This window comes from Ictidomys tridecemlineatus, chromosome 4 (genome assembly GCF_052094955.1).
Source record: "Ictidomys tridecemlineatus isolate mIctTri1 chromosome 4, mIctTri1.hap1, whole genome shotgun sequence".
Taxonomy (NCBI): domain Eukaryota; kingdom Metazoa; phylum Chordata; class Mammalia; order Rodentia; family Sciuridae; genus Ictidomys; species Ictidomys tridecemlineatus.
The window spans coordinates 21,936,642-21,953,160 of NC_135480.1; the positions used below are offsets into that span (position 1 = coordinate 21,936,642).

Here is a 16,519-nt window from a genome sequence, read left to right on the forward strand (position 1 = left end):
GCCCTGGCTCCCGCTTGGAAGGAACTGGCTGTTCTCCACTGGGGCACAGGCCCAGGAGGGGCCCGCACGCTATGACTTTTTGACAGTTGATTTTGGAAGAGGAGGTGAATGGCAACTCATTGTCTTTGGCTAGAGGAAACCCAGGACTCTTGGAACCGCGCTGGAAGATTGGGAGAAGCCGAGGGTTGAGGGTTGCGCAAGCCCAGCATGAACATGTGATTCTACAGATATTTGTGGGCACCAGACACCTACAAGGGCTGCCCTGGAGGAACCACTGACTGACAGGATGGGGATGTGCGCATGTTCAGGCAACTGGAAAACCACAGGTCTGAAATGGAGAGGAGGCAAAGGTTAGCATCAACACCCACGGAGAGGAACTCCAAACCCCAAGTCAGACAAAAAGCACAGGGTTGGTGTGGATCATTCCAAGTCCAGGGAACCAGCTTCTAGGAACTGAAAGAAACTTTGATTGGACAGGAGTATTTGGAATCATGGTAGGTTTGCCCACTTTTTTTTACTATCTCAGACTGGAAGATGATTTGGTGTCTTTAAAACTCAGTCTACCCATACGCAAAATGGGTATGTGACCCCTGTGTGGCCAATTCCAGGTGATTTCTGGCAAAATAGATGCCTAAATAATACAAGGTCCTTGTATGGCTTGGGCCTGCTGGCCAGAGAGACAGGTTCCTGACAGCTGCAGGGGAAGAGTTCAGGCCTGGGCACCCCTGGCTTGGTTTGAGGAATATCTTCAGTAACAAGTGCTTCAAGGTAGACTGGCAATGGAAACCAGATGTGAGATCCTGTGAGCAAGAACCAGAGGTACCAAAGGTTGGGGTGAGGTGAGTATTAGCCCAGATGAGGTTGCATGTAGATGCTGACCCCCCCACACACACCTGCTGGGGTCTAGAGTATCAGGCCCTCTGTCCTTTCACCTGCCCCTCCCCCACCCCTCTCTTGAGGTCCCTCTCCCATCCAGGGATCTGCCTTGCAGCTTAGGGACCCCTGGTTTCCTTCCATTTGAGCGGGAGTTCTGTTCATCTCTTTGGGGCGCGGCTGTCAGCATGGGGGGGCAGGACTAACTTCTGCATGGGTTTCAAGATAGGTGCTGCTACTTCTCACTGTGTGACCCCTGCTGGTGACCTCTCTGAACCTCAGTTGGCGTATTGGAAAACCGGGGACCCCAGGCTCTATCACTCACATTTGTGGTGAGGTGCGATCCATGATGAGCCACATGGAAGGAAGGGTCTCTGCGAGTTCTTTTCCCTGGGTGTGTGCAGGCTCTGGGACAAGCTGGTAGGAAAACCACAACCCACCAAACCCAAGCCCCAAGCTCTTCAACGAAGGATGAAGGGGCCAGAGAAAGAAGAGGCCACCTGCCCCTCAGCCCCAGTGATGGGACAACAGTGGGGCAAAGCTAGCAGGTCTCCAGCTTCTGAAGCCGGCCAGGCCGAGGGTCCCTGCAGTGGTTGAATGAGCACAGACCCTGCAGCACCCGCCAGCGCCCCACAAGGCAGGAGAATGGTTAGGAGCGGGTGCAGGGGGCCCAGGAGTGTGAGTCAATCTTGTAGGGAAACCAGAGTGTGGAGGCAGGATGGAAACCTAGGAAGAGGTACCAGCAGCCTGTTGGCAGCTGTGTGCCAAGTTGGAGCCAAGGGTCCAAACCACTCTTGCACTCACTCGCAGGCCGGCGGCTGCCCCTCCAATTGTGAATGTCAAAATTCGTTCGTTTTTTTTTTTTAAACCTGTCACCAAAATTTGCATTCCCCCATTCTAGGCAGAGGTGGGAAGGTAACGGATCCCCAGGGCTCCCATGATGAACTGCGAATTGGCACCTTGTCCTCCCATCCCAGCCTAAAATCCGAAAGCCCTAGGGGCCTCCAGCTCGGTTCCCACTAGAGAATTAGCAGCATCTTCACAAAAGAGGAACGAAGGGGGCCGAGCGGATGGTAGGAGAATAGGGAGCGAGGAGGAGGGGAAGAAGGAGGGGAGCAGGAAGGAGCAAGTCAGGAAAAAAAAATCACTTTTTTTTTTTTCTGCCTCAAAAACCTTAAGAGGGTTTGGGAGATCTGGTCAACTTTCCGAAACATCTGAATCTTTTTACAGCTCTCCGGTCTTTCCCTGGGCCAGCTGTGGTGAGGGAGAAAGGAGAGAGAGAGAGAGAGAGAGAGAGAGAGAGAGAGAGAGAGAGAGAGAGAGAGAGAGAGAGAGAGAGAGAGAGGGAGGGAGGAAGGAGAGAGAGCGAGAGAGGCGAGAGGCGTGGAGGGGGAGGAGGGAGACAGCGAGCAGGCCGGGCGCGGAGTGCTCAGCCACCGCCTCCTCGCCTCTCCAAACTCCCGGCCAAGGCGCGCGGTGGCGTCCTCGCGCCCTCGCCGGCGCCCCCGCCCGTCGCCCGCGCGAGCCAGGCATGAATGCTGAGACTTGCGTCTCTTACTGCGAGTCGCCGGCCGCTGCCATGGACGCCTACTACAGCCCGGTGTCGCAGAACCGGGAGGGCTCGTCGCCTTTTAGGGGATTCCCCGGCGGCGATAAGTTCGGCGCAACTTTCCTGTCGGCCGCTGCTAAAGGGCAGGGATTTGGGGACGCCAAGAACCGGGCCCGCTACGGCGCCGGGCAGCAGGACCTGGCGGCACCCCTGGAGAGTGGCGCCGGGGCGCGGGGCTCCTTTAACAAGTTCCAGCCTCAGCCTCCGACCCCGCAGCCCCAGCCGCCCGCGCAGCCGCCCCAGTCACAGCCGCCCGCGCAGCAGCCGCATCTTTATTTGCAGCGAGGCGCCTGCAAGACACCCCCGGACGGCAGCCTCAAACTTCAGGAAGGCAGCAGCGGCCACAACGCGGCCTTGCAGGTCCCCTGCTACGGTGAGTGCACACGCCGGTCACCTGGGGCTGGGGCCCGGGGGTCCTTGCTTCGCCACCCCCGAAATCCACGTAGCTTGCGGGAGGCACAAGTTTGCGGGCCGCGGAGGCGCGGGCGAGCGGTGGGTGATTCTGGGTTGGAAAACGAGGATCGACCGCATCGAGGGGGCCGCGGGATCGGTTCTGCCTCCTTGGTACCCCCGGCCTAGGTCGCGCAGTGCTTTGGTTATTAAACTCGCCCGAGGAGTTGGTTTTTGCCGGTCTCTCCGCCGGTTCCCAAACCGCTCGTTGTGCGCTGCCGGCGGGGCTGGATCCGAAGCGGATTGCTTCGTCCTGGCCCAGGGCGCGCGGCTGGAAGGAATCGCGGCGCAGCGCTCGGGTCCCGGGCTCCTGGGCTGCGGAGGTCCCGCTCCTCGCCAGCTCGGGGCTCCTCGCGCGGCGCCGCAGGTAAGAGCGTGGCAGGTGCGGGGGGCCTGCGGGGAGCCGGAGCGCAGTCGGCCGAGGGCGCGCTGGAAGCCGCCGCACAGCATCGCCACGTGAGAGCGGATCCAGAGACTGTGAGATCCCAGAAAACCCGAGCCCGGGTCGGGAGCGCTGCTCGCAGCGAGGACGGCGGCGGGCAAGAGTTCTTGGGCGCTTCTCCCTCGGCGATCTTTGGAGGCGGCTGGGCTCGAAACAATGGTTTAGGATGGACCCGGCGGGAAGGCAGGAAGCCACGGAGCCCCAGATGGTGTAGGACTGTGGGAAGAGGGAAGAATCTAGGTCCTGGTGTAGGCCCGCAAGGAACCCCGGGGAGCTGGCCTAAATGACCTCTAAGCCCCCTTGAACGCGGCGTCAGGACGCAGGCCTGGGCCCCCAGGGCACAGCCACCAGGGCCGGGGAGAGAGCCGTTCAGGGGCTTGGAAACCAGAACAGTCCGAGAGCCTTGGCCTTGTCTTCCTCCGCAGAATAGGGATGGGGGACCCTCAAACTAGAAGGGAGAGAAACTGAAGGGAGGAGGTGCCTTCTTCAGAGTACACCACCACCTCCACCACCGCCACCACCACCACCACCACCACCACCACCACCTCCACCACCTCCACCACCACCTCCACCACCTCCACCACCGCAGGCCTGGCCTTGGCCTTCCAGGAGGCCCCTGTGTAGAGGAGCTGACCCTTGACTGGGCAATGAATTTGGCTGCCCTAATCCAGGTGGGTTGTAGAGGCACTAGGCCTGGGGACAGAGGTGGGACAGGGAGGCCTTGGTGACCAGAATAACCTTAGGAAAACAGCCCAAGGCCAACACTTTCTCATATGCAAACTTGCTATCTCCAAGGCTGAGAACAAGCTCCCAGGTGGGCATGGACACACAGATGTTCCCATAGTCATACACAGGTCTACACTTGCATTCTACACACACACACACACACACACACACACACACACTTCTTTATGGGTCAAGTCCTCACACTCATGTGGCCTCAAACAAACCCCACACTCCCAAACCCACAGGGCAGGACTAAGCAGATTTAGAAAGATCTGGTAGCCTTTCCCCACTTCCTCTGCCTTTCCTTTCCACCTCTGAGATCAGGCACTGAGCTCCCAGCCACCCACAGCTCCACCAGGTGCTTGTTCCACACACAGGCCAAGGGCACTCCTGGCCTTGTCCAACAGGCACCTGCCTGCCTGCCCCAGGGGCCCAGGCCCTGTCAGTCACTTCACTTCACTGTGAAGTGAAGCAGGTCCCAGAGGGGACCCGTGGAGGATCACTGTGCAGAGCAGGGGACCCACAGGGCTCCTCTCTGGGCACTTGCTTTTTCATATTTGAAAGAAACTCACCAAGGAGACCTCCGAGGGGGCCAAGATATTAGGCAAGAGAAGAGCTCAGCAACTCCCAAACTCCTGGTGAGAAGGTGCCTAGAAAGAAAGGGGAGAGGGCTCCGTGCCTCTCTGTGACCTTCAGGGCCCCACTTGCCAGGCTGGCCCTTCTACTTGCATTAGGCATGGGGGCTGAGGGAAAGGGCCCGCCATTTGCCCTGGGACTGCCCCTGACCACAGTGTGACCCGAGAGCAAGTAACTCCACCAAACCCCCCTTTCCTCATCAGTACCATGGGGCAGTAATAGAAAAGGCTTCCTGGGTCACAAGCGGTCCCTCTGGGAGCCCCCTCCTGCATTCCCCAGGGTCTCTGTGCTATTTGGAGTGCTCAGTTCTGAGGAGAGAGCAAGCCCCCGCCGACTGCTCTAGCAAAGTAGTAAACTAGAGATTGGAAGGAAAGACAGCACCAACCCCTGTAGGCCCCCAAGCCCCTGCTACCTAAGATGGAGGCACAGTGCAGGCCACCCAGCCAACTCTGTCCCCCCACCCCCAACACCCCACTTAGCAACTGAGTTTCTCTGACCAGGAGATTTCTCATCTTTTGTAGGAAAGGGATTAGGCACGTTGTGTGGAAGGAGGGGAAACTAAGGTGTTAAAGGCAGAGCGCTGCCCTTCACAGAGGTAGCAAGCAGAAGGGTCTCCAATCTGCCACCACGCAGGAGGCACCCATGGACACACGCCCTCTCTCAGGGTTATGAAAGTGTTCTCAAAAGCGGGGAATGAAGTTCAAGGGAAAAAAAAAAAATCCTGAGACGTTCCCAGGAGCATGGGAAAGAGCCTGGAAACAGCCTTGGCATTAGGCCTGGTCCTGCTGATCCGGTTCCCCACCACGGACTGTTGAGAACCCCAAACTCTCCCGGTCCTGGGGGTCGGTCTCCAGAGCAGTTCCAGTTGAAGGGGAGACTCCGAAGCCTCCGCTTCAGGTACAGTTGCCCGCATTCAGGGCACCCCGCGAGGGCGCCGGGGCCTGGAAGCTGCACCCGGGCGCAGCCGAGAGAGTGCAGGGCCCGGAAGTCTCCGCGGCCGGGCCCGGGCTGCTCAGAGGGGTCTACCGAGGAGGTGACAGAAGCCCTGCCGATTTCAGGGTCCCTACGCCGTCTTCAACCTCGGTTTCTCCGTCAGTTCTAAAAGGGCCATGATCAAGGGGCCTCTGCACTTTGCTCCGAGTGCAGGACATTCGCGTTTTTACGAAAGAGCCCCAGCGTCCTCGCGTGCGGCACCGCCGACCTCGTCAGGCGCCCTGATGGCGCTTCGGCCTCGCCGGTCCCACTCTGGGGGGCCGCGTGAGCCCCGGGAGACGGGCCAGAGTAGAGATGGGACGATTCTCCGCGGCGCGAAGAGCCTCCTTGTCCCCGGGACCGGACCTCGGGGCGCCTGGTCCCCAAACCCTTGGCTGGACTCGCGCAGCCTCCGCCGGCGTGGCAGGCCTTGCCGGTGCGTCCGGGACGCGGGGAGCTGCCGTGCCACCTCCTTCTCTTTCGCTTTCGGTTCGGTGCACGCAGGTTTTCGTTGCGAGCAAATTGCTCCCTCCACACCCACCGGTCCCCGAAGACACAGCCCTCAGCGCCGAGGTGCGGGGAGGCAGCGGCCGGGCCGAGCCCTGGGGCGCCGCCGAGGGGCGCGTCCTGATTTTTCGAATTAGACGCAGTGTTTAAATGCGTTTAGATGCGGGGAGTATGGAGGATACGATCCACGCACCGCGAAATGTGTGAACTCCGATGGGGTGTACTGAATTTAGCCAAGAACCGGGATTTTTTTTTTGTATCTGAGAAATCCAAAAGCTACTGGGAGAAACCAGGCGGGCAAAAGCCAAAGGAGCGGCCGGTGATTGTGCAAAGCGCTGGAGAAAACTGATCCCGAGGGCAGCGACCCCCGGGCGGCTTTTAGGGAGAAGGAGGGGAAGGAAGATGCTTTTGATTTTTACTTTGTTAATTTCCATCGCCACCAGCCTGCACAAACAACCCCGCCTCAACACACGGGCTTTTAACCAGGCAGACGGAAGGCTGGGATTAAAAGTCTGGCATCCTTTTAAATCATCGACCTGCACAATTTCTTCTTTATTATAATTTACGTTTTAGCGAAGCACAAGCGCTTGCCTGGAAAGTCTGAAGAATTCTCAGGGACGTGGACATCCGCGTCACTACCACGTGGATCCAGATGAGAAGCATCGCGGGTTAGATACGCGCACAAACTCCCTCGAGGGAAGAAACGCAGGTTAAGAAGAACTCCAGAGGTCCTTCGGAGCGTCGGGAGCTGATCTTGTTCCTTGTGTCACTGTTCCTGGAGAAGGGTGACCTTGTACGCCCGGGCGTTTGCGCAGTTGAGTCCAATTCGAGGTTACAACCGCGAACTTCCGTCCTTCTCCAGGACCCCGGCGGGGCTGCCCGGCTGTCCCGAGCCCCGAGCCGGCAATCGCCGTTGCCGCTCGAGCCGCGGTGGGAAAACAAGTTACAACGTCACACGTAAAATCTGGCCGAGGTCCCCAAGGACTTCGCTTTGGAGGGGCAGCCGGGCGCACTCACCTTTACCCGGCCTCAGCCCCTTTCCTCTCCGAGCTTTGCGCGCGCGCCTTTGTTTCGGTGGCGAGTTGATACGAAGTGGAAACGCATCTGCGGCTGCGGGATGCCGCGTTTGTCCGAGGTTCTGGCTTCTTCGCCCCGAGGCAGCCGGCAGAGAGAGGAGGGTAGAGCTGCCTGAAGCCGCCGCGGCTCCGCGGGGAGGGGACCCGGAGACCGGAGGCCGCGCTCTAGCCGTGAGCCTCTCGCCGCTCCGCTAGGCGAGAACCGAGGCGCGAGCGCTTGAAGGGACAGAGCCCTCTGCCTCTCAGCTTCAGTGTCCCCCGAAAAGCCCTGGCTCCGGAAGGGGAACAGAGGCCCGGACTCCGTTTTGGGTGGGGCGGTGAGAGCGCCAGCCCGGGTCTGGACATCGGGTCCGGACGTCGCCTGCCCGGCGCCACCTGGCCATGTGCGCCTGCAGCAGCGGGGTTCTCCAGACACCTCTAGGCAACTTTGCGCTCCCCACATTGAGCAGAGAAAGAGGGTCATCAGATTAGGAAGTCACAGCCGCTTGCACCCAACTAAGTGAAGATACCGTCCTGGGAATCCAGAGCGGAGGCCAGCGGGGCCCCCTTGCTTAGGCGCAGTGGGCCATCGCCAAGGCTCCGCTAGACAAGTAAAAGGTACTTTTCCAAACAGGGCCCTTTGGAGGGAAAGGAGGAGACACCTCACCCCAGCCGCAAGCCCCCATATCTGAGGTTTCTTCTTTGAGATGAGAGATACTCCTCGCCTCGGGGGTCTCCCTTCCAGAGATGCGACCCCAGCACCTCTCAGCCCCATTTGAGATGCTCCGTTCACCCAGTAGAGGGGTGGACTAGCTTGGGGGCAGCTGTGGCATCCCTAGATAGGCTAACAAAAATTCAGCGGTGCTATAGAACCCTTCATGGTGTGCAGGAAGTGTTGAGGGACCCCAGTCACTTCCGATTCATCCTCCCTGTTCCCAGTGCATTCTGTCACCTTAGCAAGGACCATCGTCTCCACCCCACCCCCCTCCAGCCAGCACCAAGGACCAGAGTGGCAGAGGAGCTGAGGCTGGGCTCAGAGGGAAAGAATCCCGCCCAGAGAGGCTCTGGGGAAAGGGTGGCTTGTGGGAAAGCGGGGCGGCTGTGCTGGGCGACCGCGGCTGCAGTTTCTGATTCCAGGGACAGCTGGCAGGGTCACCGCCGTGCTCTGTGGCGCCCGGGGTAAGCTTCTGATGGGGAGTTCTCTGGGAGATAGGGCCTCATCTGGATAAGAGGCGCCACTGCCTGACAAGGTACCTGCCTTTGCTGAAACTACGCTGGTACCAACCTTGGTACCAACCTTGGTACCGAAAGGCTGCCTGTGCCGGGCACCAGGGTGCCAGCTTGAGAGAGAGAGGAGCCTGTGGTCCGTGGACCCGTAAAGCGCATTCTCTTGGAGAAGATTCTCCCCCTGAGCTGGTGGCCTCAGAGAGTGGGTGTCACCATAAGCACTTCCTAGAGAATTGGACCTCGGACCTCAGGTCAGGGTGAACAGCTGGTTCTGGGAGCGAGCACCAAGGGCGGTGGAGGGTTTGGGCTGAAGTTCCACTTGCCACCAGGGCGGAGCAGGAGCACAGGGCCTCAGCTGTGAGAGTTGTGGGTCTCAGCTCTCCCTGTCCCTGTGCCCTGCATGGCCTTGGAGAAGTCCGCTGGGCTTCCAGCTCTGAGTTTTAGCTCCAGGGAATTCTGGAGTTCGGATGATGTCCAAAGGCCTCCTGGGGTTCTGCCCTGGTACCAGTCTGGGCCCACCTAAATCCCCTCTCTCCTTCCTCCCCTCTCCCACCTACATTTTTGTCTGGGGGTGGCAGAAGAGTCTTCTCTAGAAGCAGAAGGGGTCCCAGTGGGCAGGGGTCCCAGGACCCAAAGTGGAACTGGAAGTCCTAGCGGATGGTGTTGAGGGCAGGGTCACACTCAGGACTGGAGTGTAAGCGTGGAGAGGTGTGAGGCACCTGTGTTCTCATGCTCACATGACAAGCCGGGGCTCTGGTCCTGGCTCTCAGGACAGAGACCTGCTTCCTATCTTCCTTTCTGTACCTTCCCTATCTCCATGTTCACTGAGCACCTACTATGGGCAGACCTTCTCCTCCATGAACAAACAGAAGGCTGTCCCCTGGGCTAGAGCTGGTGTCCTCCTTGGTGTATACAGTAGAGCTTATCAAATGCTCAATGGCTGAAAGGATGAATGAAGACCTAGCGTTTCATTTGGAGTCTGTGAGTGGACACACTAATTCATGGGCACTCGGTACCGTGTCCCCAGTGCCCTGTCCCCAGTCTGTGTGCTCCAGGACATGAGCTTCATACCTGGTGAGCACCTGTGTGTGGCCCTAAAGGCCTTCCAGTGCCAATGTGACATAGCCCACCTCCAAAGTTGCTCCCAGGGGAGCCGGTGACACTAGGAGCTGGTTGTGGCTCAGAGGGGCAGCTGACTCAGTGAACAGCCAGTCCCCTGCAAGACCAGTGTCCTCCTAAGGCCCACAGATATGGTCCATCCAGCCCACCTGCCCTGCAGAGAGGCTTGCCACCACCTCCCCACTCTGGTGGGTGCCAACTGTCCTTTGTGGTTCATTGGAAGAAACACCACTGCAGACCCCATTTAGTGGATGAGCAAACTGAGGCCCAAGGAGATAGGGAGCCCCACAGCCAGGTTAGTGGAGTCCCTGCCAAGTTCTCCTCCTGCTGGTGGGTGGGGAGGCTGGAGGGGTTGGGGACAACTGGTCCCTTTCCTCACTGCAGCCTCCAGAAGGGCCACACTCTCAGAAGTGAGTCAGACACAGGGCCAGCTCCTGGGGAATAGGGGAGCAATGGGAGAGAGAGGCCCCGTGGGTTCCTGGTGGGTTTGCAGGGACCATCCCACAGGCGAGCCTGCCACCGTGGGACCGGGGACCGCCGCTCTCTGTCCTTAGGCTGCTTTCCTTTGAGAGCCTGGACCGCAGAGCAGGGGGTGCCTGAGGCGGTGGACTGGCTTCCTCCTTTCCCCGAAGCTGTCTGCCTGCTGCTGGGGATCTTGGTGGCACCCAGGAACCCGGCACCCCCAACATGCTCACACGATAGCCCCGGTGTCATGCTGGGGGACTCCCACTCAGTGTTGGAAGAGACAACGGTCCTGTGCTGGCCGGAACGTCCTGTTTCACAGGCCGGGGACCGAGAAGCTGATTCCACTTACTCATGGCTCACCCAACTTGGCCTGTCCCTGTGCCAAGCCTTGTGGGGGATTCTAAGAAGCGCTGGACGCGGCCTTGCTCAAGGTCCAAGGGCAGAGACAGACAAGTAACCTCACACCCCTGCCCGGGGGTGGGGCATGGGATGGAGGAAGCCCCCAGCGCAGTCCAGCAGAGGGGGTCGGCCCCCGACGAGCAGCACAGGGCAGGCCAGGGGCCAGGGTTTCCGGCTCATTAGAAACCACCTCCCACCCCCTAGCCCAGATTTCTAGGTAGGGGACCGTCCCCCAGTAGGAGAGGGCTCTGGAGGGAAAGGAAGCTGGGCGGTCCCCCAGAGCTCTGTCCCCCTCCTCTCCTCTCCCCACCCTTCCTCTGCAGATCTGGGTGCAAGTCTTGATTTTTCCGAGCAATAGCTGCGTGCCTTTAGCACAGCCACTGCTTACCTCATTTGCCCAGGGGACTGTTTGAGCCTGTCCTGCCTATGAGGGAGGAGTGTGAGAGGCCGTGAGCACGGGGTGAGGTCTCCCGTGGGCCCAGAGGTGCGGGAACATCCTGCCTGCCAAGCTCTCTGCTCCCCACCCATGTGCTCCCTTTGAGGGTGTTGGGTATTGCAAATGGCCGTGGGGGGTTCTGGTCAGGTTTTATCTATTTATTTTATTGGTGTGTGTGTGTGTGTGTGTGCACGCTTGCACCAGGGATCCCATGCAGGGCCTTCGTGTGCCAGACAAGTGCTGTACCACTGAGCCACGCCCCAGCCCCTGATCAGGTTAGAGTGAGGATGGGGACCCTGGGGCCCTCCAGGTGTGCGAGCCTTCCTGGTGTCCAGGGCGCCACCTGGCCCTGGTGTGGGCCCCTGTGTGCCTCCACATCTGGTTCATATCCCAGCTCAAGAAGGGAGCTGACCCTTGGCCAGGGCAGACACATGCACCCGTGTCTGCTGCACAGGTCGCCCGGGACTCAACCTCCCCTCCCATGGATCCTGAATGACCACCGATGGCCTCTGAGGCCTTGGATCTCTGTGACATTCCAGGCCTGAGCCCAAGGAACTAAGGGAGGTGGATGGATGGGTCCCCAAGATCCTCCAGAGGAGGACCCCCATCCCTCTGCCCAAGTTACTGTGCCAGGATAAAGAAATGGCTGGGCCAGCCTGCAGGAGGGTAAGGCGTGTGGCCCACGCCTGGAATCCCAGCTGCTCAGGAGGCTGAGGCAGGAGGATCATGAGTTCACGGCCATCCTCACGACTTAGCGAGGTCCTAAGCAACTCAGTGAGACCCTGTCTCTAAATAAAATATTACAAAGGGTTGGGACGTGGCTCGGTGGTTCAGCACCCCATGTCTCACCTGGCTCCGTGCCTTAGCTTGCCATCTGCAGGGCAGGGACAGTCATGGGGTCAGAGGGATTCGGGCTGCTGGGACGGAACTTCTGCTGCTGCTTGACCTTGCGGTGGCCCCAGTCCCCTGAGCGCGCCCGCCCGTGCGTCAGGGTTCCCGTGTGCTTTTGCTCCCATCACCACCCCACAGGATGGATCACGTCATCTCCTGATTTCACAGATGAAAACTGAGACAGGACGAGTAGCTTTCCCAAGGTGGCCCAGGTACGAAGGAAGATTCCAGAAGCCTAAAAGTACCATTTTTTTAGGATGATCCTAATTAGACTTGAAGGTCACCCCAATCCTCTCCCAGATGATCTGAAGATGAAAGATGGGGGTCTTTCAAACCTGACCCCCATCACATCTGGGGGACACTCTGGGGATGCGGCTCAAGGGCAGACCTGACACGCAGGAGGTTGTAGCCCTAGACTTGCTTCTGACCTGGGGGTGGCTGCTTCACCTGTGCCAGGTGAGAGCGGGTGCCGGACTCGGAACAGGGCCATGAGGCCTTCTGCATGAACCTGTGGTCGGGGTCGGTGACCCTGAGGAACGTCTGTGGGGAAACGGGAGAGCAGCGGCTGGGGGCTGTGTCCGTCATGTGCCGACTCTTCCCCCAGGGCTGGAGCAGCCATGCCGAGTGGTGGTGGATGGACGGACGGACTGAGCGTCTGGGATCACTGTGAATCTTCCCTCCCCCTTTCTTTAAGTGGAGACCTGGTGACAACCGACTTGCAGTCGGTCCTCTTGTACCTGGTGGAGAATGATGAATTCCCATGGGAACCCTGTGGCGTGGGGACAGGAGGTCTTCGGTGGCCCTGTGTTGTCCCTGGCACTGGGAGAGCACCTCCTTCCCTGGACTCCCCTCGTCTCACCTCGGAAGCCACAGGCCTGGTACCAGTGACCACAACCCCCCGGGCCAGCTGTGGCCAGGTGGCTCTCCCCCCGACGCACTGGCCTGGTGTCTTCGTGTCTTGCCTGTGGCCAGTTTCAGCTCCTTCCTGGCGGCAGCCCATCCAGAGCCCCTGTTCCCTCCTGCTGTCGTCTGCAGGGCCATCTGAGAAGTGCTGAGTCCCCCTCTGCTCTTGCCCCCGCCCTGGGATTTTGAGACCCCCCACAGGAATGCCACCAGGTGCTCTGCAGCCACAGCCCCCGCCCACCTGCTCCAGGGGGCCCTCCCCACCCTCCCTCTCTCCCCATCCCCCGCCCCAGCACTGGCAGCTGTGGGCACCCGAGCACGAGGGGTCCCTTGAGTTCCCAGCAGGACCTGCCGTGGGAACTGCGGCCCCTTCCGCAGACCCAGCCGAGGCTCAGAGGAGCTGATACGGGCACACGTCCAGGAGGGGCTCCCTGCGGGCTCCCTGGGCATGACACCCCACCCAGCACTTGAAACGGCAGGACCTTGACCACCGTGGCCGGGTTTCTGGCCCTCTCAGTGACAGGCCCCTCACTGCAGATGGAGAGTGATGGGGCTGTCCCCTGGCCTGGCTGAGGGAGGGTGACACCAGAGGAGGCCACTGACACCTTGAGACCTGAGCCAGCGTGCGGTCAGCCCTCGGGGTGGCAGCCACTGTCACAGGGAGCAGGCCCTGGGGGATGGCGTGCACAGAGACAGAGGTGGCCGCCGCCTCCTCACCAGCGAGGCGGTTGGCACCAGCAGGGCTGTGGGAGGCACCTGGGAGAGTCCTCCGTTGCCCACAGGCCCGCAGCCCCGTGCTCGGTGGCCATGAGCCTGGTGGGTGGGACTCCGCGGAGGGCAGCCAGGGGCCTGCAGCGTCCTGAGCAGAGCCACTCAGAGTGGGCCTGGGAGGTCTTCAGTTTAAGGAGCCAGAAATGGCCCTCTGGACAGAACACCAAGCAAAGGAAGGAAGGAACAGGGACCAAGCGTGCAGAGCAGGCTGGCAATGCAGCCACCAGCTGGGCGGGACTGGAGGAGTGGCCGGGGGCCTGGCACACCTGCTGAGGGGCTCAGGCTTTGGGAAAGCCTCTGCAGGAACTGAGGGGCAGGAGAGGCAAGGCCCTGCCGGGTGCCTGGTCAGTGCTCAGTATGGCCTTGAGAAACAGATTTGAAATATCTTAATTAGGAATGATTTTAAAAAAAACAAAACTGTGGTCAGACATTCATGACATAAAATTTGCCATTTTAACATATTTTAAAATTCATTTATTTATTCTAATTTGTTCTATAGGACAGCAGAATGCGTCAGTTCATCGTACACCCAGAGAGCACCGTTTTCATGTCTCTGGTTGTTCACCAAGTAGAGTGCCGCCATTCGGGTCTTCACACTGTACTTAGGGTGACGGCGTCCGTCTCGTTCCACCATCTTTCCCACCCCCCCTCCTCCCCTCCCTCCCCTTGGCTCTATCTGAAGTTTCCTCCCACGGTCCCCTGACCCGTACCCATTATGGGTCAGCATCCTCGTATCAGAGACAACATTCCGCATCTGGTTTTGGGGACTGGCTTGCGTCACTTAGCATAATGTTCTCCAGCTCCATCCGTTTACCTGCAAGTGCCTTGGTTTCTCTCTCTCTTCATGCTCCGCCATTTTAACATTTTAAACACACAATTCAGGGGCATTGAGGACAAAACAATGTCATGTAACCGTCATCTCTGTTTCCAGAATTTTTTCATCATCCCCAACCAAAACTGTGTCCACTCAACAGTGTCCACTGCCCCCTCCTGCTCTGCAGCCCCTGGTGACCTTGGCCCTGCTTTCTGTCTGTGATGAGCTCCTTCAGCGCTACCTCCTTGAAGCGGAATCATCCAGCAGTCGTCCTTGGTACCTGGCCACTGCATCTCTTACTGGTCATTTGTGTGACTTATCTGAAGAAATGTCTGTTCAAGACCTTCGCCCATTTTTGAAATTGATTGTTTGATTTTTTTTTGGTTGAGTTGTAGGAATTCTTTATATTCTGGGTAGTGATCCCTTATCAGATATGAGGTCCGAGAACATTTTATCTTTGGGGTGGGCTTCTTTTCTGGGTAGGGTTTCCCCTCTCTGAATTGTGTCCTTTGATTTATACAAAAAGTTTTCAATTTGGGTAAAGCCCGGGGTCTCGATGTCCTCCCTTGGTTTCCTGTACTTCTGCTGTCACGGCCAAGGAGCCGCTGGTCACGTCCACGCTGTGAAGATTGCCCGCGCGTCCTCTCCTGATAGCTTTGCAGTTTTAACGCTCAGGCGTCTTTGATCCATTTGAGTTGATTTTTGCACATGGCAGAAGATGAGGCTCCACCTGCGTTCTTCCACAAGTGGCTGTCCAGTTTCCCTGTCCTGGTCATCCCGAGAGCAGCAGGGTCGAGGACTCCAGGGGCCGAGCAGGTGGGCCACAGGGGAGGGGACTGCAGAGAAGCAGCTGTCACGTGCTCCTCCACCTTAGGGTCCCCCAGCCCAGGTAATTAAACAGGGCCCTGTGGGAGCCTGGCCTCCCAGCCAGGGACCCCACAGGCACAATTTCCAGTGTTCTGGGAAATCACAGAAGTCCTGTTCTGCTCGGCCGTCTGCAGCTTTGAGGCTTCCTCTCTGGGAAGCCCTTGCAGCCAAGGCCCTGGAAGCAGATTTCAGCCTGAATAGCCGAGTGGCCTTGGCAAACAGTGAGTTTTCCTTTTTGCCTCAGTTTTCTTGTCTGCGAAGTGGGGATTAAAATAATATCGACCTTTAGGAACATTGTGGGGCTTGAATAGGCGAAATGGGTGCAGAACTTAGGACAGGGCCTGGCTCAGAGTGGTGACCTCAGGACCGTCCACTGTTCTTGGAACCCTCAGGCTGGCCAGAACCTTGGTGGGCAGTTCTCATTGACTCAGATGCCAAGGGTGAGAAAGGGAACAGCATTACTGAACCTACAGGAGCGCCTGACAAAGTCTTTTGAAATACAAATGAGCCATGTCCGGTGGAGCCTGCTGTCTGCTGAGCCCAGGGACAGGCAGGACTGGGGAGAGGACGCGGGTCCCTCCCGCCCCTCAGCTCACATCTCCCTGGCTTGCAGCACCCTGTGCCCGTGACCCTGAGCTGGGCACTCCTTTCCCCCCTCCCTTTGGAATGTCTGTGCTCTGGGTCCCTTGGATTCAGAGCTTCAGACCTCCAGGCCCCGAGGTGGTGCTCGTCTCTGCGGAGAATCAGCCACGTCAGGAGCTCCTGCAGCCCCTGGGGGCCCGGCTTCCCCACTTGTCCCTGCGGAGCTGCCGCCCTGGGCCAGACCTGCATGAGGACCCTCCACTCAGAGGTCTTGGGAGACATTATACCCCCAGTTTACAGATGAAGGAGACGAGGCCCAGCGTGGGCGGAACCTCCCCAAGTGTCCTGCTGTGACGTGAACTCAGATCCGCTGGAGCCAAAGGGGCTCTGCCCTCTGCATGCCTCTGCCCCTTGGGAAGGGTCTGCAGTGCAGCCCAGCAGTGGGCCACCGCACTTCCATTGACCCCTGAGCAATGGCCACATGTCCCTCTGCCTGACCTGAGCTCCCTCATCCCTCCAGAGCCGTACTCAGAAGCTGGCCAGCCCAGCCCAGGGAGAGGAGGCTGCCGGGGTGAGAAGGAGGAGCTGCCCGGATGTCTGCTTTCTAGACTAGAGGAAGCTGGCGTGGGCTAGGGGTTGCTTGGCATCCGCCCCTAGGCCGGGGATGAGAGCTGGTTAGGGAAACTTTACCTGACACCTGCCTGACCCTTGCTTCATCCAAGTCCCACAGGATGCAGCCCTTAGAACCTAGTTTTATGCTACACCACGTGCATTT

The 16,519-nt window shown here is 59.0% G+C and overlaps 1 protein-coding gene across 1 annotated transcript in view; it reads left to right on the top strand.

The window, feature by feature from the left end:
- Positions 1-2,269: 2,269 nt before the first annotated feature.
- Positions 2,270-16,519, top strand: part of Alx4 (ALX homeobox 4) — a 41,673-nt gene continuing 27,423 nt past the window's right edge. Inside the window, exon 1 of the mRNA XM_078046191.1 lies at positions 2,270-2,855. Coding sequence (XP_077902317.1) covers positions 2,405-2,855 — 451 coding nt within the window. The 5' untranslated portion in view covers positions 2,270-2,404. The remainder of the gene's footprint in view (positions 2,856-16,519) is intronic.